A 23,105-nucleotide genomic window follows, 5' to 3' on the forward strand; every position below is an offset into this window, starting at 1 on the left:
GGACTCACCTGGTTTGTACAATGCACTGAGGGTCTTCTTGATGTTGGCAGGCTGATCATCAAGTTGTGTTAGCCCACTGTTGTGGATTTATTCACTGGAACGTTTTGGCGCAAATTTTCCTAACCCACTGCGACTTAGCTTCCATCAGAAATGTTCTTTCATATTAATTCTCCTCCACAAATGAACTTATCCCCTTTGTCATATCACCCAAATCCTTGTGATTAAATGGAGTTACCGGAAAGTCTTTCTCCAGGATTAAGCGAAAGCGTCGAACATATTTGTGTCGACGAGTTCGAAGACACATCCCTTGGAAACGTCATTACGAACTATGAGCGAGTCTTCCTCGTCCTTGGGGTCGTCACGCCAGTAGCCATAGTGAATTCCGGTTCGTCGCTTAACAAAGAGCGTTTGATCATCTGGAGTATCATAAAAGAACCGCCAGTGCCATGGTTGAGCGCTGAAAGGTTTATTTGTTTAGTTCAACTTTCCATTGCTGCTAATTTTCTAGAAGTTTTATATAAAACTTGTGGTTTACGAAAACTTGTAGCTTAACAAAAATGTATGGCAAAACTTGAATTTTCGATGTAGGTTTTTGGCGAAAACCGATAATTTCACGAAAACCGGGTTTTGGTGTGGACTTGGTGTGAAAAGCCTATAAAGTTTCAAATTCAAATTAAGTTTGCAACCCACCAGTCTTACACCATGACTCATATTTTTCAAAGAATCTAGTCTACTCCATTAAAGCCCAATTAGTGTGTGACTAGAAGCTCAGAAAAATTTCGATTTTCAAAAAAAGAGAATTATGGTTTTGCCCAATAGCTGTACTTCAATCATTCAACACAGATTAGGACAGCAACCGCAACGTCACCAGTGCCGTTAGACCTAAATCCTAAGATTGTTGTCTGTTTTTAATGTGTATCGAAAATATTTGCTGGCCAGCACTTCGTTTGTTGTTGGTGGTGCTGTTGAAACGTAATACATGTTTTAAATCCGTCGAAATTTTGACAGGCTTCCTACCGACTTTATAACATTTGTAATGTAGCCTTAAGCCCCGGGGTTAAGTTTTTTTTAGATTTTTTAAGTAATTGAAGGGAAGTCACTGCTGCTATACACTGATTCTGAAATAAAACAAACTAAGTTGTAATGATGTCAATTGTCAAAGCTCCATGACAGAGGTCTTGGGTTCAGTCCCTGTATATGTCATCTAAAGTTTTTTTTCGGGTACTGCCTATTGCAAGGAATTGACAAATCCTTCAAATGCAATTCTTATCATGAAAAGTGCCATTTGGATTCGGCTTGAAACTGTACGTCCCTTCAATACCTGACAACATTACTCTAGGCCTCACTAGTTCTTAACGGACTGTTGCGCCACCTTATTTATTTATTTTCGCAAGCCACAAGTTGTCGTAAACAAAAAGTTTTATATAAATCACGTCGAAAACAAGTAGAAATTCAGAGAATAACTAAACAACAAACCTTTCAAAACATTTAGCACTCAACAAAATGTTAACAAAACAGTTGGCTGCTGTCAAAAGAAATATTTCACCATGATATTTTTGATTTTTGTCCATAACTCCAGAAATTTTGAATTTTAATAAATCTTGATTTTGTCATAAAGCTAATTATAGAAGTTTGTTAAGTGAGACCCTAGTTCACACAGGTCTATAGCACCAACCTAAGTAAGTGAGTACGATTGTGCTATGGATTAAAGCTTTAAATAAAGAAAAATATAAAAAAAAACTATTTAATATTACAATGTGCAATGTTCATATCTATTATAAATTTCAGAGATATCAATAGATACATTTCTGGCACCTGGTAAGTCCAGCAGGTACTTTTGAGCCCAATACGAAGATGATGGTGATACTCCGTCCATGGAATTTGTAGAAAAGACAAAAATGTTTAATGAAAAATTTTTAAAAAAAATTTTCACAAAACATATTTTTTATTATCCTGTGAACATTCCTACCCCCGAATTTAGTTAAAATTATCCTAAATTTAGTGGCAATTCCCAGTGTGTATATTAAGATGTCTATTTTGTATAATGGTTTATACTTTCCAAGGTTTGCAGCTTGCATTTCCATTCATTACAGAGCAGGTATATCAAAATTTCTATGACTCATTTTGAAATGTTGTTTAAACTACTTACCCTGAGGCTGCACAAGAGTAAAATCCAATCCAGCTTCTCTTCTGCAATCCATTGTTTTTTTTTTTGACTGGGCATATTATTTCTTGCCATGAGCAACCTCAAATGTCACATTTGACATTAGAAACGGTTATTCTGTTGTTTACTTTTTTGTTGATTTATCTTTAGTGTAGGTAGTTATTGTTTTTTTTTACAAAATTAAATTTCAAACAAATTACATAGAAAAAATACCTTTGAGTAAATAAAATATAGCCCTTTAAAAAAATGAATGCTGCCTAAGAAGCTGGAGGAACTACAACAGCTAACTATTCAAAAGGATAAAGGAAAACACAGGTTTTGGGTGAATCCATTTCTCGAAGTAAGGGAACTTCATGATTTGGAGGCGCACCTACTTAAAGACTTACTATGGGACGACGGTGTAGACTATAAGAATTTTCGTAGGATGTCGGTAGACAGCTTTGAAGCTGTTCTGTGCCTAGTAAAGATAACTTTGAATTAATGAATTTAGGCACTCGACGACAATTTGAACGAAATGAAATTTTAGTTTCAAACGGCTGTGGAACCTACAACACAAACGTAAAATTTGAGACAGGATTTTGATCCGCTCGAAAATTCCACACTGCGATGAACGGATCATGGACCGGGTGTTCGATTGTTGGTCTCTATTGGATTATCTGATGACAAGCCGATAGTTCTGTCATCGGTAATGTTCAATGGAGGCCCCAAGTTATCATTGTTCGCCGAAATTTCACGTTCCCAAAAAGTCCACGACTATGATCTTCATTTGCATAAATTAAAGCTTTTCTTCTGCTTCGAAGTTCCAGGTTCGGGGTTCGTTGTGAAAAGGCTTTAAGAGTTTCTATTGAAGGGTTCTCTACTCAATGGGTTGCTCCCACAGAAAAATGAACTACGCTAAAAAATAGTTCTGTTTCTCTTGACACTTTATTTGCATTATTTTCGATATTCGAATTTCGAATTTTTGACAGTCAGCTGCTGTGCTGTCTGCGTCCATCTGTGAAATTAACTTTACTTTAACTTGTCAATTAATTTTTTAGTGTGATTTCCAGAAACGGTGGTGAAATTTATATCCACACAAATAATCCTCGAGACAATGCCAAAAACGAAACCCAATGTGATATTTTCGGTAAATAAAAAACAAGGTTTAACTTAAGATGTATACTTCAAAAGTTTATTCAATAGAATCCAGAGAAAAAACCACTTGAAGAGCTCGTTTTAATCGTAGTTGAAGATGGTGTCAATATTAAAGTTCCTGCTTTGGTATGAAGAGTCCTTAGTTATTTTCTATTTATACATAAAAGTAAATTAATTAAAGTAACGGTATGTCTTTAGGACAAACGATGGGCTCAACGAGATGTCTTTACACCTTATCTTCCACTCGTTTTGTCAGGAGGAAAGCTTAAAACCGATGCCGATTTAGATGAGTGGATCTATGAAACTGAATGGTTTCTGAAAGAAATGATGTTTCTCCTAGAAATGCGACATTATCGGTATAATTTTTTTTTTGCGATCGATTTTTTGAGTTACTATGCATTGTTTTTAATGTAATTGCAGATTCTGGTCATATATGATTTACCAGGATGGCGCTATGGCTTCAGTTCTTTCATTTCTAAAAAATGCGACCCCTTTCTACATAGACACGTCGTCACTACCAACAGACAAACGTGTTCTTATTTTGTACTTGGACGTACTCTCCGCGGTAGTCCGTGTCATTTGTCGGATGATCACCAACAAGGAAAGCGATGAAGAGTGGATAACGAAGGACAAACTAAAAGATCTTATATACTCTAACTTTCTCATATCTATACCAATGCTCTTCGATCTTATCGTAGCTCTTGGTCGCTCCAATACAAATCTTTTGCGTAAAATTTTCGACACAGTCGTTCGAATCGAACCGAAGTACAGAGACGACCTGACAGTTGGGCTGAAGTTCCTCATGTCCACCTTTGATACTATCCAAGTGCAAGTTGAAAATGAAGGTGCACTGGGTGAAGAAAACGGAAATAATGAAAACCTAGATACACCATACGATGATTTGGTGTTGTTCACTCTTGATACATTGTTTACGTTGAGCATTTTACTAGATATTTTTCCAGATGCCCGAAAGATTTGCTGTGACATTAATTTAGGACAGAGGTGAGTCTTAGAATTGTTTGCTTATTTCAAAAATTATGTAAATGTGTCGTTTTTTCAGGCTAACATTATTCTACGATAGCACTATTCCAGTTATCTACAAAAACATTTACCTTATTAATGCCAATGCCTCGAGCTTAAAATATGTTAACGAAGCAAGAATACAGCTTCTAAAAGCTTTTCGCAGTATTGTTTATTTGCACATTGAAAATGTTTTGTCAGATCCGTAAGTTTTTTGTTTGAATTTCGTATTATGAACCGGTTAACGAATTAATTTGTTTATTTTTTGTTTAGCGAAAACAGTTTAGCGCCATCAGAGGAATTTATTGCAATCATGACTGAATGTTTATCCGACCGGGCTTTTGTTATTGACTATCAGCCAGAATATCCTATCGAATTGGATATCGATATTTTAAAGCAAGCCTGTAAAGATTTGTATCCTTTTAAATAATCATTTGCTTTTAATTGCGTAGAGGGTAAGGTAAAGTTATACCGTTCGTTATAATGATAAGTTTTTTTTTTAGAAATTATTTATTTAAGCAAAATTCACAACAAATTAGGTATGTAAGTCCACTTTTCTTTCAAATCTTTTGAGCCACTAAAACACTTTATTTCTTTTGCTCAAATTGATATTTTAAAGTAGTGTTCCCAATGGCTTTACCACACATTTTTGTGTGATGTCTGAAAGCTCCGCACCCACGACGACCAGTTGAGGTACTAGGAACCCGATTTTCACCACGGGGAGGTGAGAGTAGGAGTTGATAGACAGAGGTGGGTTTTGAGAAAAACCTGTGGACGCTTGTGTCCTCTTGAATGAACATGTCTACTATTTGAACATCTTCTCTTCCGTAATATGTGAACGTCCGAAACCCATCGTCAAAAACCTAAAAGGTCCTAATTAGTATGGTTTTAGGCCAGGAAAGTCCACAGTCGATCAAATATTCACATAACGCAGATCCTTGAAAAACCTCAAGAACTCTAAATCGGCACCCACCATCTTTTCATATATTTCAAGGCCGCATATGACAGCGTCTACAGGGGCGGGCTGTATAGAGCCATGTCTAGTTTTGGCAGGATTACCATGGAGAATTCACGCTGCTCCATAAAGGTTGGAAACAACTTAACAGAACCTTTCGATGTAAAAAAAGGTTTTAAACAAGGTAATGCGCTGTCATGCGATTTTTTTAACATCGTGCTTGAAAGAATAGTGCGGGCTCACACGTCAACAATAGAGGCACTATCTTCCAAAAGTCTGTCCAATTACTGGCATATGCTGATGACATTGACATAATCGGAAGAACTCAGCGTGATGTCAATGGGGCTTTTGTGAGTATTTAGTATTGGTTTAACGGTTAACGAGGGCAAAACAAAGTACAAGCTGTCGTCAAGAAAGGGCATACAACACCGACGTCTCGGTAAAAACGTCACCATCGACAGACGTATTTTTGAGGTAGTCAAAGACTTCGTCCAGCTAGGCTCCGCTGTAAACGCAGAAAACAACAACAGCGCTGATATCAAACGAAGAATAACACTTGCTAACCGCTGTTTCTTTGGGCTAAGAAAGCAAGTGAGTGGCAAAGTCCTCTCTCGAAGGACCAAAATGTCGCTATGTAAGACCCTTATCAGAACATTGCATCGTATATTCTCATGACAACAAAAACCTAGGTAAAGAAAAAACTACGAGACCATTTGGCAATATGAGAAAGCCAACTGGGATGGTCTGAACGAATTCTTCAAAGAACTTCAACTGGTCACTATGCTTGGAATGAGAGATTTTATACCAAATATGGTAAAATCTGTAAAACCCAAACTGATGGTTTGATTCGAGCTGTAAAGAGGTTATTAGTTTCGGAGAAGTGAGTTTCGTTGTTATAAAGACAGATCTGCAATGGTCATATCCGGCGAACTTTATTTTTAGATGTCGCTAAATTACGGAACAAAAATGACTCAAAAATAAAAACCGTACGAATCACCAGGTCATCCTCGGTTCAAACGTTCGCACATAATGACGCTCCCTATGTAAGCTCGATTGATAAATCCAATTTGCTGGCAACAAAGTTTGCTTTTGATTCGACGCTACAAGGAAGTGTAACGAGTCTTTTTGTACTTGAGAGCGTACATGATCTTATGAGACAAAGAGTACTGATGGCCTGGGTAGTATCCCCCCTATTATTCTGAAGAGATGTTCTTCAATGCTGGCATAACCATTGATGAAGCTTTAAATTATTCCTACTCTACAAGTCTCTTTCCGAGCGGATGAAAGACAACAACATGTGTCCAGTCTATCCCCCAAAAAGGCGAATCTCACCCCCCTCCCTATTTAACTACCAATTGCACTTACGTGGTCCATAGGTCCACCGGTGATTTGATGGTTTATCTAACCGAACAGTGGAACAAATCATCATTTTTGAGAAAGTAAGATTAGTTTGAAATTCATAAAATAAATACTGGATACCGCCAGGGCTCTGTTTTGTCTCTATCTATCGTATATTCATGAATTAATTTTTATACAGATGGTTCAAAAACAAAAAAAGGAGTTGGTGGAGATGAAGACTCTGAACGACTCTCATTCCGCCTTCCCAATTATTGTAGCGTGTTCCAGGCGGAACTTTTGGCGATAAAAGAGGTCTTGTCCTGGCTTAAAGAAAATGTGATATCAACATCTGATATGCGTATTTTATCAGTAGTCAAGCAGCTATCAAATCTCTGGACTCTGTCTCTACAAACTCTATAACAGTCCATAACTGTCGATCATCTCTAATGGAGATGGCGCAACAGTTTAATATTCACCTTTGCTGGGTGCCGGGCCATAGAAACTTTCCAGGTAACTGTAAGGCAGATGAACTCGCCAGGAACGGCACAATACAGCCCATCCTACCAAGTTTGGAAAGTACTGGCATACACGTTTGGAAAGTACAGACGCTGTGAGGAGGGCAGGCACCAGGTGGAAGAACATCACCACGTGTCAAGCCCTGCTCTAGCTCAAAAACGCAAGAATTACCTACGAGAATTCTTATTCAACGATCTAAATCATATCAGCATAATCAGCCTCTCATGTTTCGTAAGGGACTCAAACTGGTTCCGTTGAGCTTAGGAGGAAGCCTCAAGATTTATGTGGTATCACAATGGGCCATTAAACTGGCCTAAGTTTGTCCGTTTCCATCATAGGTCTCTTATATGATGGTGGCAAATATCAATATGTTTTGTTCGAGCTCCACACTTGTCGGATTCAATTAGGCGAATGCATCTTTGATTATCTTCATAGATAATGTATGATTAAAATCTACCTCCATTTCTGTCAAGAATCTTCGTAGCCAAATTAGTTCTCGACTTGCATGTGATGCCGCTACATACTCCGCTTCGGTTGAAGACATAGCTACTGAGGTCTGTTTACGACTTGCCCTAGCTATGCTACTTCGTGCTAATTGGAATACATACCCACTGGTTGAGTTTCTATCCTTTGAATCACCAGCCCAGTCAGCATCTTCATAGCACACCAAAGTTTATTCTTCATTTGTTTGAAGCCTTAAAGATTTGTCAACAGTCATCGCCAGGTATCGCATAACCATTTTTACAGCTTTCCAGTCACTTTCAGTTGGAGATTCTATTCTTCTGCTCAAAAGATTTACAGCTAAGGATACATCTGGTCTTGAAACGGTTGCAATATAAAGTAATGATCCAATAGCTTTGCGGTATAAGTTATTATTTGGTAACATCGGACTTGTTTCTTCACTTGGACTCAAGAAACCTGTTTCAATTGATGTTAAAGTTCCTTTTAAATCCTCAAGTTTGTAGATTTTTATCAGTTGTTTAATTTTTGACTTTTGGCTTAGTTTGAACGATCCATCTTTTTCGAGGTCGATCTCTATACCGAGATAATGTTTCGCTTCACCCAAGTCGTTCATATTTAAATGCTTTTGGAGTTCTTTATATATGGTGTTTATAAGTTCTTCAGAAAATCCAGCCACCAGAATGTCATCAACATATATGTTGTTTGGCAGTTGCTTTCTTTCCTTGAAAACAGACACGGATCAGCTGTCGATGCCTCTAATCCCATTCCAAGTAAGATCTCTGTTTCTCTCTTGTTCCATTCCCGGGCTGATTGTTTTAGACCATATATGTTTTTATTAAGTCTAGGCACCTTTTCTTCATGACCCAACATTTTGAACCCTGGGGGTTGGTCCATGAAAATTTCATCGCTCAGTGTTGCATTCAAAGTGTAACCACTAGAAGAGTTCTTATAGTTTCGTGTTTAACCACTGGCTCAAAGGTTTCATCGTAATCTTCACCGAATTTTTGAGAAAATCCTCTTGCAACAAGTCGGGCTTTATGAGTACTTATGCTTCCGTCTACATTTAGTTTGGTTTTAAATACCATTTTACAACTTACTGTTAGTGTCCAAAGTTTAAGCTCGTTCATTGACTTGATTTCCTCTTGTGCAGCTTCAGTCCATTTGCGCTTCTCGGCAAGTGGTAAACGCAATACTTCATCCCAGGATTCTGGTTCTTTTGAGATATTAACCAGGGCTTTGTACGACAGACGTATTGGAGGAATGCCTTTATCTGAACGCTTTGAAATTCGAATTTCCTTGGGCTACTGACTCTTCTATAACGAGGGGTTCATATTCTTCAAATACTTCTCTTCAATGACAAGCAAGTCATTAAATGAGATGTTTTCGTCTCTTCCCAGTCTTATTGAAACATATTTTGAATTTTCTTTCGGAGAAGTATCTTCCGTTTCATAATTGTGTACAGTTCTGGATTCTTGGCTTTTGTGGGTTGCTGATTCTTGGGTTAATTTTCAACAATTTTCAAAGATCTGGATATGCAAACTCTATTAGATTTTGGATCAAGTATACGATATCCTTTTGAGTTGAGATCGTATCCAACAAGAACACCTTCTTCTGCCTTGTCATCCCACTTCTTCCTTTTCTGTTTTGGAACTAAGGTAAACGATTGAGATCCAAAAACTCTAATATGGCTAAGATCAGGTTTATCTCCAGTAAACAACTCAATTGGAGTTTTCTCGAGACTTTTACTGGGTAGCCTATTCTGCAAATAGGGCGTTGTTGACATGGCTTCTCCCCAGCAACGATTTGGAAGATTCGCATCAAGTAACATACACTTCGCTGCTTCAGTTAGGGTTCGGTTCTTGCGTTCTGCTACACCGTTTTGCTGTGGTGTGCATGGAACCGCGTCTGATGAAGTATTCCTTCCCTCTTCAGAAATTCTTCCAAGTCTTTAGATACGTATTCCTTTCCTTTGTCGGATCGCAGAATGCAAGGTTTTCTACCAAACTTGTTGAACATAGCTGAGACATAACCCTTTATAGCACTAGTTACTTCATCTTTCGATTTTAGCAAATGCACCACTGTGTGACCAGAAAAATCGTCAATCAGTGTTAACAAATATCGGTTACTTCTTGAGTAGATGTCTGCATAGGACCAACTGTAATGATTGCTTTTCTCTATTTTGTCTCACAGGAAACTTATACTGTGCCAGCTTGCCTTTGATGCAATGTTCGCAAATGATGTTCTCAGTACACTTCCTCAAATGAATACCAGTTGCAAGATCTTCCTTCACAAGTCTCTCGATAACTACTGGATCGCTATGTCCAAGTCGACGATGCCACTGATGAATACACAATGAATTGTCAGCTTTACAGGACAGTTCAATAGAATGTTCAGTTTCCAGCTTGTAAAGACTGTAATTTCGCTTTGCTACAGCAATCATTCGGGATCCATTGTAGATATGACAAATCTTTTTTTTCGAAAATGACTATGACCTTGATTTGCTATTCGTTGCACTGAAATCAATCGCCCATCAAGCTCAGGAACAAATAAGACTTCTTTGAGAAATATCTTCTGGTTATTGCCATTAGGTACCAGGAAATTTAATCAGTCACATCCGATTCCTGAAGACATCACTGACGAGCCATTAGCAAGATATATTTTTGTGTTATCATTTTGAATCGAATCAAAGAAGTTTTTATCGTTGGTCATATGGATTGTAGCTCCAGAGTCAATATACCACCGACTACACTCAACTCGTACTTCAGCACAAACTTCAAACGAGAGAAAATCTTTATTGCTGATGCTGTCATATGATGTTGATGCAACATATGACTTGACATGCTTCCCTTTTTGCAAAATTGACTTGTATTGTAGCAGTCCGCTTTAACATGTCCTATTTTGTTACAATAAAAGTACGTTCTTGCTTCTTTTACATCCGTCTTCTTCGATTTTGTAGACTTTTGATTTCTTCTTTAGTTAGACCACATAGCAACTTCATTTTCATGTTTGTCATCAGTGCTTTTAAAACGTCTTTGATATTCGTCTAACATCTTACCAGTGACATATTCATTTGTTAAATCTCATCTCGACCTTCGAGTGCAGTAACAGGCCCAGAGTAAGATTCTGGTAGACTCGCCAACAAAACTGCAACAACTTCATGTTCCTCTAAAGGTTTTCCAGAAGCTCTCAACAAACCTACAACTTTAAGAATAGCATCTACATGATCACTCATCTTACCACTAGTATAGTGAATTCCATATAATTTTCTTCTTAAGTAGAGGCAACTTCCAAAAGTTGACCTCTCGTATTTCTTAGAGAAAACTTCCCAACGCGTCTTCTAGATTGGCAATTAACCATCCTCTACGCTCATCGTTAAATAAGCTTTCGCTTTATTATTCTTCTTCGTCCATTCATCATCGATTTCTGCTGGTTTCGTTTTGCTAACAACATCAAAAAGTTCATCTCTTATAAGGGCGGCTTGAATTTTCGTCTATAATTTCCTCCATTTAAAAGAGAAACATTCGCTTTCAAGTCCATCATAAGATTTGCAGATTATACTTTTGAAATGTTTAAAATAATTAGCAATTATTATTTGTGCCACGATGCTGGGCCCATAACCTATTGAAAGTATCTTCTTCAATATATATTTCCTTTAGAAATAAAAAAAAAACAAGGACTTCTTTCTAGTAACGATGATTATGATTTAATTTAATTTGTCATAAAAACATTTAATGAAAATTTACTGGAAACAATATATAAAAACAAAGTATAAATTAATTTAAAGTATTGAACAGTCTGAGAGCGCAGTTTCAACATAAATGAATGTGTATCATTACCAAAGTCCATCAATATATTCTTTATTTTTAACATGTGACCATTAAAAGTTATATCCTTAACTACAATTTTTTAAAGAGATACCTTCAAAACAGATTTTATAGCTAAAGGTTATAAAGACGAAGCTGATTCGGAAACCTTAGGAACAATTGAAAGTATGGAAAAACTAGCGATAGATGAGCCCGAAGCAAGTGAGTTACCCAAATAAAATATTAAAAACAAAAATAAATCTTTAATATTTCTCAATCTGCTAGGTTCATTAATATCTAGTATGTCAGAACGTCCACAACCCGAAGGAGCCGCTGCTGCAACACAAATAGATTACGATGATGATCAGCCGTCCACCAGCAGAGCAGCCAGATCTTCGACAGCAACAACAAACCCTGCCAACGAAACAAATACGGAAGCCAATGATAGAGATATCGATTTGGAAGTGACGAGCGTTTTAGAAGTTCTTCCTCATCTGGGCGATGGTTTTATACGACGTGTTTTAAGTCGATACGACAATTCAGAAGAAGCGATAGCAGCTATACTTGAACAAAATCTTCCACCCGATCTTATACATGCGGATCAAAGTGAGGTGTACATCCCAATAGATCCTCAAGATATTCTCTATCAACAAACTGGTATCAAACGATTCAATATTTTCGATGGTGACAAGTACGACGTTATGACCCAGGATAATCCCGATTGTATTATAAAAATAGGCAAAGGTTTTCCGAATGCCCCACAGAGCTTGAACGAGATGTTAGACGATAAGACGGAACTAAACGCAGTCAGACATCGGTTCCAAGAGTACTCTCTAGTCGAAGAAGGAAATGTGTACGATGATGAGTATGATGATAGCTATGACGCACTTTTGGAAAGTGAATCTCGTGTTGTTAAATCGAAGCAAATAAAATCCACTCTTGCTGAAATTGGAGACTCGAGTGATGACGACGAAGAAGAAGAAGTAGTAGCAGCCGAAGAAGAAGAAGAGGAAGAAGAAAAAGAACAACAACAAAAAGACAAAAAACAACAGTCTAACGATACAACAAAGACTAATTATGATAAATACATGAACTTCTGTGAAAATCCTGAAGACGTTCGTGCAAGATACGAAGCCAGGAGAGCAGCAAAGTTCGGAGGCGGTAATAATTCAGCTAAGGCCCCACCTCCGCAATTCCCCCGCGATGTTGTAGGTGAAGCTAAAGGAAAAGGTCAAAGCAAAGAAGTTGTTATTAATCGTCACAAAAAAGATGTTAACAAGTCCAGTCGGGCCAATCACAATCGCAAGGCTGGTGCAGCCTTTAAACGCAGCAAAGGAATGATGGGCTAAAAAAACAAAAAAATTATGTTTAATTGTGTACAAAATCTTTTTTCCTTATTTAAATTCATAAATAAGTATTGTTCAATTATTGTTTTTTGCCAAGTGCAAACAAAAATAAACTAAATAGTTAATTTAATTTTTTATACCTAAGAAATCAATAAATTAAATATATAATAAATTTTGAATATACAAACAAAATATTTAAAAAACATGTTTTCGTCTAGTTATGGATCAGCAGTTCTATATAAACTAATTTTTACAGTCCTCTTTGATGATGGATTCCATTTAAAAGCTTCATAATTACAGTCCAAGACTTTTTTATTCAAAATTAATTCGTAATTCGTCTTATGTATGAATATACACAAATATTTATTCACAGTGTATATAAACAGTCTCGAGATTGAATTACCTTTGATTGTTTTATATAAACAGTTATTAAGACTGCCATACAACCGTAAAACCACAACCCGAAGAGGCTTAGATCATCTCTTGGAACTAGTACATAAATGTATCAGTTTTCAACTTTAATATCGCGTCACTTCCATTCCACTTGACTTCATGTGCTGTTAATGTCATTTATTTATCATTCATATCAACCAGTTCGAAATGGATCGTTGGCAGGGTAAAGTCGCTGTAGTAACTGGTGCGAGTTCAGGAATTGGCGAGGCTATAGCCAGGGACCTTCATCGGGAAGGAATGATTGTTGTAGCGTGTGCACGTCGCGAAGATCGATTACAGGACATTCGTTCGAGCCTACCAATTGAAAAACGCTCTCGTTTTCATATAATGCGTTGTGATGTAACTGACGAGCGGCAAGTGAAAGCCGTTTTTGAATTTGTGAACGGAGAATTCGGTGGTGTAGATGTGCTTGTTAATAATGCTGGGGTTGTGAAAACCACTGAATTAGTTCAGGCTAATAATACAGCGGAAATCAAAGCAACTTTAGATACTTATATCTTGGGAGTTGTTCTTTGCACCAGAGAGGCTTTCAATTCGATGAAAGCAAGAGGAATTGATGGACATGTAGTGATTATAAATAGCATAGCAGGTCATAAAACACCTAATTTGGGAGATGAAATGCCATCTTTTAATATTTACCCAGCTTCAAAGCATGCAATCACGTCCATGGTGGAGACTTATAGACAGGAATTTATGCGACATGGCACAAAAATTCGAATTACGGTACGTATCAATTAATTTAAAAGCGGATGCTTTAAGATTTTCAAAAAAATAATAATCAAAATGATTTGGTAAGGATGAAAATAAGGAAGATAAATATTTTCTTAATTAGTTTTAAGAAAAACTTCAAAAATATCTTTTAATTAAGTTTCCTCCAGAAACCAAGACAAAATATTAGGATGGAAATGTTTGTATTCTGATTTGAAGACATACAGTGGCGAGCATTTGTGGATACATATTATGGGCTCGAAATTTAAAGTGGTTGTAAAACTAACAAAATTCTATATTTTTAAGAAACAAAAAAAAATAAAAATATATTTAAAAACGGGAAACCACAATTAGCTTTGAATTAATTTAATCTAATAAAATTATTCAATGTAATCACTTCTTCCACGGCCAAAGCTTATCGAAAGTTTTGATGGGAAATCGTACCGCCCCAGTCTGCATTTGTCAAAAGAGCCCATACATTTTCTATGGGGTTTAGTTGTGGACTTTGAGCTGACCAGTGCATCGTTTAGACAGTTTGCCTAAGGAGTCAATTTTTCACGACCTTAACCGTATGCTTAGGATTTCCATTTTGTTGCAACAAAACTTCGTCTTCTGGGTATGCGTTTTCTTCCAAAAAGTCTGGTAAATTATGCTCTAGAATACGAACTTCCCATAGGAAGTTATAAAAGATTTTTAGAGAGATGTCTGTGCTTAATAAAATAAATTGGGTGGCGCAACAGTCCGTTGTGAACCAGGGACTAGTGACTCACAACTCTCAACCATTCCTTGTGCGAGTACTGTTGTCAGGAATGGAAGGGACCTACAATTTTAGGCCGAATACGAACGGCTAATTTGAGAAAGCACTTTTTCATGACAAGAATTACTCTTGAAGGATTTGTCAATTCCTCGCAAGAGGCAGTACCCGTGAAAATTATTTTTTTTTTTTTTAAATTAAGGTGGCACAGGCAGGGATTGAATCCAAGACCTCTTGCATGACAGTCCAACGCACTAACCATCATGCTACGGGTACTACTATAGCTGCACATAACTTTTCTTAATTCCAATGATTTTATTTTCATCAATTTCATTTTCTAGTATATATTCTTCAAAATGTAACCCAAAATACATTTGAGAGTATGGCAAATAGTTTTCACGATTTTTTACATCCGTATTAAAGGATTTCATACTTTCGACTTTCCGAAAGTGGGTAGGCGAGGTCACGAATCCGCGAAGGATCTCAGACCAATAAGCTTAACATCTTTTGTGCTTAAAATCTTGGAGCGCATTCTTGGTTACCATATTAGAGAAATCCTAGTTGGACGACCTCTCGAAAGCTCTCAGCATGCTTATCTTAAGGGCAAATCTACGGAGACTGCCCTCCATGAGGTAGTGCGTATACTGTAGAACAAACAATCCATTATAAAGAATTTACTCTTGCCACCTTCTTAGACATAGAAGGTGCTTTTAACAACTTCCTTACAGAATCCATAGAAGAATCGCTCGTTAAGTTCGGTGTTGAAGACTTCATTCGAGAATGGATTATTTCCATGCTCAGTGGTAGGAAGATTCTAGCCTTTCTAGGCAATACAATCGCTACGAAACACGTGAGTAGGGAAACACCGCAGGGTGGTGTTCTTTCGCCTCTTCTATGGCTTTTGGTCATGGATACAATTCTCGTTAAATTAGAGAGATGTGGAGTGAAGGCGGTAGGTAGCCTACGCGGATGATTTGGTGCTATTGGTGTCAGGAAAGTACACCTCTGTGATTAGTGAAATCACGGAGTCAGCTTTGAAGAAAGTTAGAAACTGGGCCACGAGTTGTGGACTAGGAGTTAACCAAAGTAAAACTGACCTGTTGCTCTTTACCACCGAAACTAAAGTACCGCTCTTCACGCTACCTCGACTCAACGGTCAAATCCTATCATTGTCTTCCAGTGCAAAATATTTGGGAGTGATACTCGACCCTAAACTAAACTGGAAACTAAATATTGAAGTACGGGTTGAGAAGGCCTGTGTTGCCTTCTACGCCTGCAGCAAAACTTTCAGCAAAAAGTGGGGACTTCAGTCGAAGATGATTTTATGGTCGAACGCAGCCGTACTACGTCCAATCTTAACATATGCTTCGATTGTGTGGTGGCCTGCTCTTAGCAAAAGCCTATAATATTAATAAGCTAAAGAAGGTTCAGAGAACAGCTTGCGTGGGCACCACAGGGGCCATGCGTACTTGCCCAACGGACGCCTTAAAGGTTATTTTAGATGTTCTACCAATCGACCTTTTTATTAAATACATAGTTTCCTGCAGCGCTATTAGGCTGAAGGAATCAAATAGCTGGTTGTCAAAACCTTATGGTCACAGCTGCACAACGAAATTGATTCCCTCAGATATTATCTCGGTAGACACTGACTACTGCACTCCTACTTTGAACCTTAGTTAGGGTTTTAAGGTTATTTTCCCATCCAGAGAAGATTGGGAGGATGACATCGTGTCGATAGGTTTCGACACAACCATCTTTACTGACGGCTCAAAGATTGAGTGCGGAGTTGGTTCTGGGATCTTTTCTGAGTCCCTAAATGTAGCCAAATCCTTTAGGCTTCCTGACTTTTCTAGCGTTTTTCAGGCTGAACTGCTAGCAACAAGGGAGGCATGCAAGATACACAAAACCCAAACCAAAACCGAAATGCGGCTATCTTTACAGACAGTCAGGCAGTTGTCAAAGCCATTAACTCGGCCATATCCTCATCTAAATTGGTCCAGCAATGTCACGATAGGCTTGCGAGCCTGAATATTAACCTCGATGTCACCCTGATCTGGGTTCCGAGCCATAGTGGTATCGTGGGAAACGAAAGGACTGAAGAGCTAGCCAGTCAAGGATCGGCCCTTCATAGCTCACTTGCGGAAATGGTTAACATTCCTCTTGGTGCTGTGAAGGGTAAAATCTTTTCTATCTACCAAACTGAATCAAACCAAAGGTGGAGCAATTTACCCAACTGCATTATATCTAGGATATAATAGATATGGCCCACCTATAACAAAACCTGTACAAACGATCTTCTATGCAGGCCAAGGCAAGACAAAGCCAGGATTGTTGCGGTTTGTACCGGACAGGAGTTCATGCATGTTGGGTATCTTTTACAAAACCTTTTGCCGTAGCTGTAGTGACCAAAGAGAAAGTGAAACTATAATCCATTTCCTATGCAAATGTCCTGCTTTGGCAAACACTAGAATAAAATACTTTGGAAAAGCATTCTTTCAAGAACTTGATGTGCTATCTGAGACAAAGATTAGAGACCTAATCTTTTTTCTCAATGCGACAAAATGGCTCTAACATACTCGCTATGAAGCTTCTCTATCAATCTATCCCTTTCAATCAAAGGTCAAACGAGTTTTTGGTATCAAAAGGGCGCACTACAGCGCTAATTGGATCTTAGGCTAGGTTGCCTTGAGATCGCCATGTCTACCTACCTTCGATTAAGAGGTGGAATTGTGTTGTCTCAGATTGAATTATTCTGTTCAAGTCGTTAAAAAACTTTTAAAATTTGATGTTCATCGACACCAAGTGCCTTCTGAAAGTTTATGAAATCTCTTTGTTTTTTTGATCTATGACAGAAGTAAAAATATATGTCCCTCAACGATTTTTCAATGATATAATAGACAAATTATTTTTTAACCAGCGAATGGTAGACTGTGGTAGATTTTGAGTTGAAGGTGGTAGAATTTCAAAAACAAAAAAAAATGGTAGAAATACCACTTAAGTGGTAGAAGTCCCATCACTGACTTGCCAGTTTCTGCCAAACGTGGTAGGTTGGGCTGCACTGTACCGTTCCTGGCGAGCTCATCTGCCTTACAGTTACCTGGAATGTCTCTATGGCCCGGCACCCAGCAAAGGTGAATATAAACTGTGCCATCTCCATTAGAGATGATCGGCATGAACTGTTATAGAGTTTGTAGAGATAGAGTCCAGGGATTTGATAGCAGCCTGACTATTTAAAAAAAATACGAATATTAAATGTTGATATCACGTTTTCTCTAAGCCAGGACAAGACAAAGGCTCTAAAATTCCACCAAGTGAAGCAGTCCAATACCATTAAAATTCCTACTCCATGTTTCATGGTTTCTTTCACTTGATTCTTCTGCAAGGTTTCAATAATATTGCTTGCCCTCAGACGGATATCGGTTAATTTTGGTTTTATCAGACTTTACCAGTCTTAAACTATTGAGACGCTACATTTTTGGTTAAATGTGCTGTTTTTTTTTTGTTTCAATGCCGATGGCAGGCCGAATCTCTGAAGTGCTCTACGTGTTGCCCGTTTACTTAAATTTTTGTTTAAGGCTACTGCAGCGGTTTTATATATGGCCACTTGCTTAGTTAACATCAGCCGTTCCATAGCTAGGGCATCTCTATCCAATGTTGGTCGCTATTTCTTTACATCATGTTACGAAAAATGTATGCAGAAATAACCTCTCGTGTTAAACTTTGTAAACCGATGATGATTTGTTTTAATGAATTATTTTAAAACAATATGAATAACTGTATATTTTTAAGTTATTTTTCACTCATAAATTAGTGTTACCAAGTAAAAAAAAACTTATTTTTTTAGAGCGTCAGTCCAGGAGCAGTTGATACGGAAATATTTCCTGACCATTTAATTGATATTATTCGAACAACAATGCCCTTACTAGCTTCAGAAGATGTGTCGAATGCTGTATTGTTTGCACTTGCTGCACCTCCGCATGTTCAGGTAATATAAATATAAGATATAAGAGTGGAACCACTTGACATTAAAATTGTATTTTAACAATTTCTAAATTTCAGATACATGAAATAATTGTGAAGCCTGTTGGGGAAAAGTTCTAAAGAAATGTTTCTAACTTTTGAAAAAATAATGGAATGGTTATGAGAATACGTATTTCTGTCTGTACGCCATATCGATGAATAAATAATGGACAATTGTTTATTTAAATTGATTAAGATTTTATAGTTATGCTTATAGAAAGAAGGGAAGAAGTACATTTTTGATCATATTAATAAAAAGATTATTTTAGAGTTTTTATGTATTTTTATAAAAAATAACTCACGATTCAGTTAATAATCTAAATTGTCGGTTAAGATCAATATTTTCTATAGCAGCTAATTCAAAAGAACCCAAAATTTGTCAACGGCTAACTAATTTTGAATTTCAACTATGCTGCATTGTTGTTTTTGGAATTTTCTAAATTCACTTTAATTATTTTAGTTTTTATTTTGTTCGCTTGTACTCGGCAGCGTTGCCACTTCAATAAGAGAAAAGCGCAGTAGATCGTTACAAAAAAGCAGTAGATTGGATCTATTTTTAGAAGATTTTTATCGAACAAAAAATATACAAACAATTCATTTTAAAAATATACATGTGTATGTGTGTGAGCAGTGCCCTGGCTTTGACATTAAAATTGTCTCAGGAGATTTTAATGGAAAGCTAGGAAGGGAAGACATCTTTAGTGGCATAATCGGGAGATACAGCCTGCACAACACCACCTCCGACAACGGATTCAGACTGGTCGATTTCGCTGCGGGGCGAGACGTTCTGGAAGCTAGTACGCAGTTCACGCATCTTAATATTCACAAGGGGACATGGAAATTTCCTCATCAATCAACCGTCAACCAGATTGACCACATTGCGATCGACGCACGACACTTCTCCAGTATACAGGATATCCGAACATTCCGAGAGGCCATTACCTCGTTGTAGCCAAGGTACGTCTACGGATATCCCGATCCAAGCCAAAACAAGGAAGTACTGTGAGAAGATTCGACGTTAGACGCATACAATCGCAAGAGACTGCCATGTCCTTTTCCGATCGAGTCTCTAATAACCTCTTAAGGAGTTCTATGTTGCATGAGCATGAGAAAAGCACGATCGAGGAGATAGAGGGATGTCACAACAGGAAGAGGTTCGTAAATTTTACCAAAAGGTAAAAAAAACCTCCCAAGACTAGGGTACCAGCCACGAACCGAAGCCTGTAAAGACGATCAGGGGAACATCGTAGTAGAACCGCAGTCGATTCTGAGAATATGGAAAGATCAATTCTCCAAATTATATAACCCTGTAAATTGCGTCAACTATAGAGGCATCAGGCTCCTTAACATTGCGTATAAGATCCTCTCTGCCGTATTATGTGAACGTCTGAAGCCGTTCGTCAACATACTGATTGGTCCTTATCAGTGTGGCTTCAGACCAGGAAAGTCCACTATCGACCAAATATTCACGCTACGGAAGATCTTGGAAAAAACCCAAGAGCTTCAAATCGATACCCACCATCTCTTTATCGATTTTAAAACCGCGTACGACAGCATCTATAGGGAAGAGCAATGTTTAGTTTTGGCATCCCTGTCTAACTTATCCATTTGTTCAGAAAAGATCTTACCGATTCATTCGATGTCAAAAAAGGTTTAAGACAAGGCGATGCACTGTCATGCGACGCGACGCCTTCAACATCGTTCTGGAAAGAATTGTGCAAAACTCAACCGTCAACACTAGAGGCACAATCTTCCAAAGGTCCATCCAATTACTCAGATACGTAGATGATATTGACATATGTAATTGGAAGATCGAAGTGTGATGTCAGTGGAGCGTTTTTGAGCATTGAGACGGAAGCAAAGAAGATGGGTTTAGTGGTCAATGAGGGCAAGACCAAGTATATGCTGTCATAAAAAAGGACATTGAACAACGACGTCTTGGACAAAACGTCACCATGGACAGCTATAACTTTGAGGTAGTTAAGGACTTTGTCTATTTAGGCACCGCTATTAACTTAGACAACGACACCAGCGCTGAAATCAAACGAACCGAAGAATAACTCTTGCAAATGGCTGCTTCTTTGGACTTAGAAGGCAATTGGACGTAAAGTTTTCTCTCGAGCATCTAAAATCACCATCTATAAGGCACTCATCATTCCGGTTCTCATTTATGGGGCTGAGGCCTAGTTAGCAGAATTAAAGTCAAACGGCTTAGATGGCTAGGTCATGTAGAGCGGATGGACATCAACGTTCCAGCCCGGAAGTTCTTCGAATCCAATCCCGAGGGACGGCGCAGTAGATGAAGACCGCGACTCAGGTGGCGCACCCAGGTGGGAGAGGACCTCAACCAACTTGGCGTGCGAAATTGGAGACATCTAGCTAGGGACCAAGCTGGCTGGAGACGCATGTTGGTTGAGGCCCAGGTCCGCTCCGGACTGTATTTTTAAGCGGATGGGATTAAAGCCTAATATTCTAATACTTACTAAATAAAAAAGTTTTTATTTAGTAAGTTAAATTTTGGAAATATTTTAAAAGCACAGGACTAATATAAATAATAAATTGGGTGGCGCAACAGTCCGTTGAGAACTAGGCCCTATTGACTTACAACTCTCAACCATTTCTGTGTGCGAGTAATATTGTCAGGAATGGATGGGGACCTACAGTTTATATGCCGAATCCGAACGGCTAATTTGAAAAGCACTTTTTCATGACAAGAGTTACTCTTAGAGAATTTGTCAATTCCTCGCAAGAGGCAGTACCCGTGAAAAGACTTTAGATGGCATAATCATCAAAAACATATATGTACGTATTTGAGTGCACTCTAATTGGAATAGATATTTTTGTTTAAATAATAATTCTTGTAAAATAAAGAATTTCCAGTGTCACACAATAAATATACAAATTTAAATGAGCTCTCAGAATTCTGTAGTTTCACAGAAAACGGGAGCACTTTAGAAACAGAGGCAGAGATTTGTTTCATGAATGAAAACGTCCAACTAATTTCAAATACCTATCATATCAAGTTCACAATGAATTGGCTTCGTTCGGAAGGTTTTTACAGCTGTTATTTGTACATATACGTATACATATATGTATATGTTTTTAGACAGCTGTCCAAGAGAAGGTTTATAAAACATACAAAAAGTGCAGTAGATTTAAATTTTGCGAAATGTGCCATAGATATACTGCTTTTGCAGCAAAGTGGCATCGCTGACTCAGTACTTTATTAAACAATCTTCCCCTGGCATTGTGTTGTTGCATTTAAACATTTAAGTTATTGTTAAACAGGTAGACCAGGCACAGACACCCGTTAAAAGTTCATTAGCAGGAAAAACTAGTTGAATGAAAAAAAAAATACTTTCTCTTCGGGAGCTACGATGTATACTTACTATTATGTACTTGTCAGTTTGAAATGGACCGTTGGCAAGGTAAGGTTGCTGTAGTTACTGGTGCAAGTTGTGGAATTGGCGAAGCAATCTCCAGAGACCTTCACCGGGAGGGAATGATTGTTGTGGCGTTGGCTCGTCGTAAAAATCGTTTAGAGGACATTCGCAATAGTATACCTTCTGAAGAAAGATCCCGATTTTATATCAAATGTTGTGATGTTCAAGACGAAGAACAAGTTAAGGCAGCTTTTGCTTTTGTAGAAAGTGAATTGGGAGGTGTTGACGTTCTTGTGAATAATGCTGGAATTGTGAAATCGACAGAGTTATTGAAACCAGACAATACAGAGGATATAAAGTCAACTCTAAATACAAATGTGTTGGGAGTAGTTTTCTGCACAAGAGAAGCTTTTCGATCGATGAAGGAAAGAGGAGGCGATGGACATGTTGTACTCATAAATAGCACTGCTGGTCATATTACTCCGAATATACCCTCTCTACCCTCTTTGAATATTTATCCTGCTACAAAACATGCAGTTACTTCCATGACTGAGGTTTACAGACAGGAATTCATCAGACATGGAACAAAAATTCGTATAACGGTATGGTTATTGTATATATTTGGTATTGTAAGAAAAAAAACAACTAAATGATTACCTTAACTTTCATGATTATCAGAGTATAAGTCCTGGCGTTGTGGATACCGAGATTTTTCCGGAACATCTTATTGATATGATACGAGCCAACATGCCAATGTTGTCTGCTAAGGATGTATCGAGTTCTGTAATATATGCAATTTCAGCACCGCCACATGTGCAGGTAAAACGAATACAATTTATTGTTTGAATTTAATATGTTAAATTTAAATGTTTTTAGGTTCACGAGATCATTCTGAAACCAAACGGTGAAAAGTTTTGATAATTATATTTTATAATTACATTATGTTTATTTAAAATAAAAATAGAAACAATAAGTATAAATTATTGTGAGGCCAATAAAGTTAAAGTAAAGTGGATTAAAACAAAAATTGATTAAAAATCTAAATTTTG

The 23,105-nt window shown here is 37.6% G+C and overlaps 3 protein-coding genes across 3 annotated transcripts; all 3 read left to right on the plus strand.

The window, feature by feature from the left end:
* The first annotated feature begins 3,144 nt into the window (after window positions 1-3,144).
* Window positions 3,145-12,932, plus strand: LOC129945712 (activating signal cointegrator 1 complex subunit 2). Its single transcript, XM_056055577.1, has 8 exons — window positions 3,145-3,290; window positions 3,347-3,424; window positions 3,497-3,654; window positions 3,719-4,300; window positions 4,359-4,523; window positions 4,592-4,732; window positions 11,502-11,614; window positions 11,678-12,932. The coding sequence occupies exons 1-8, from the start codon at window positions 3,258-3,260 to the stop codon at window positions 12,739-12,741; spliced, it is 2,334 nt and encodes a 777-aa protein (XP_055911552.1). The 5' UTR covers window positions 3,145-3,257; the 3' UTR covers window positions 12,742-12,932.
* A 347-nt stretch (window positions 12,933-13,279) lies between these two features.
* LOC129945713 (farnesol dehydrogenase-like) lies at window positions 13,280-18,943 on the plus strand. Its single transcript, XM_056055578.1, has 3 exons — window positions 13,280-13,914; window positions 18,498-18,638; window positions 18,713-18,943. Exons 1-3 carry the CDS (start codon window positions 13,339-13,341, stop codon window positions 18,752-18,754), a joined length of 759 nt encoding a protein of 252 aa, XP_055911553.1. The 5' UTR covers window positions 13,280-13,338; the 3' UTR covers window positions 18,755-18,943.
* Window positions 18,944-22,027: 3,084 nt separating this feature from the next.
* LOC129945714 (farnesol dehydrogenase-like) lies at window positions 22,028-23,090 on the plus strand. The gene is made up of 3 exons (XM_056055579.1): window positions 22,028-22,658; window positions 22,735-22,875; window positions 22,933-23,090. Exons 1-3 carry the CDS (start codon window positions 22,086-22,088, stop codon window positions 22,972-22,974), a joined length of 756 nt encoding a protein of 251 aa, XP_055911554.1. The 5' UTR covers window positions 22,028-22,085; the 3' UTR covers window positions 22,975-23,090.
* Window positions 23,091-23,105: the final 15 nt, after the last annotated feature.

The sequence above is a fragment of the Eupeodes corollae genome, chromosome 2, assembly GCF_945859685.1.
Source record: "Eupeodes corollae chromosome 2, idEupCoro1.1, whole genome shotgun sequence".
In the NCBI taxonomy this organism is placed as follows: domain Eukaryota; kingdom Metazoa; phylum Arthropoda; class Insecta; order Diptera; family Syrphidae; genus Eupeodes; species Eupeodes corollae.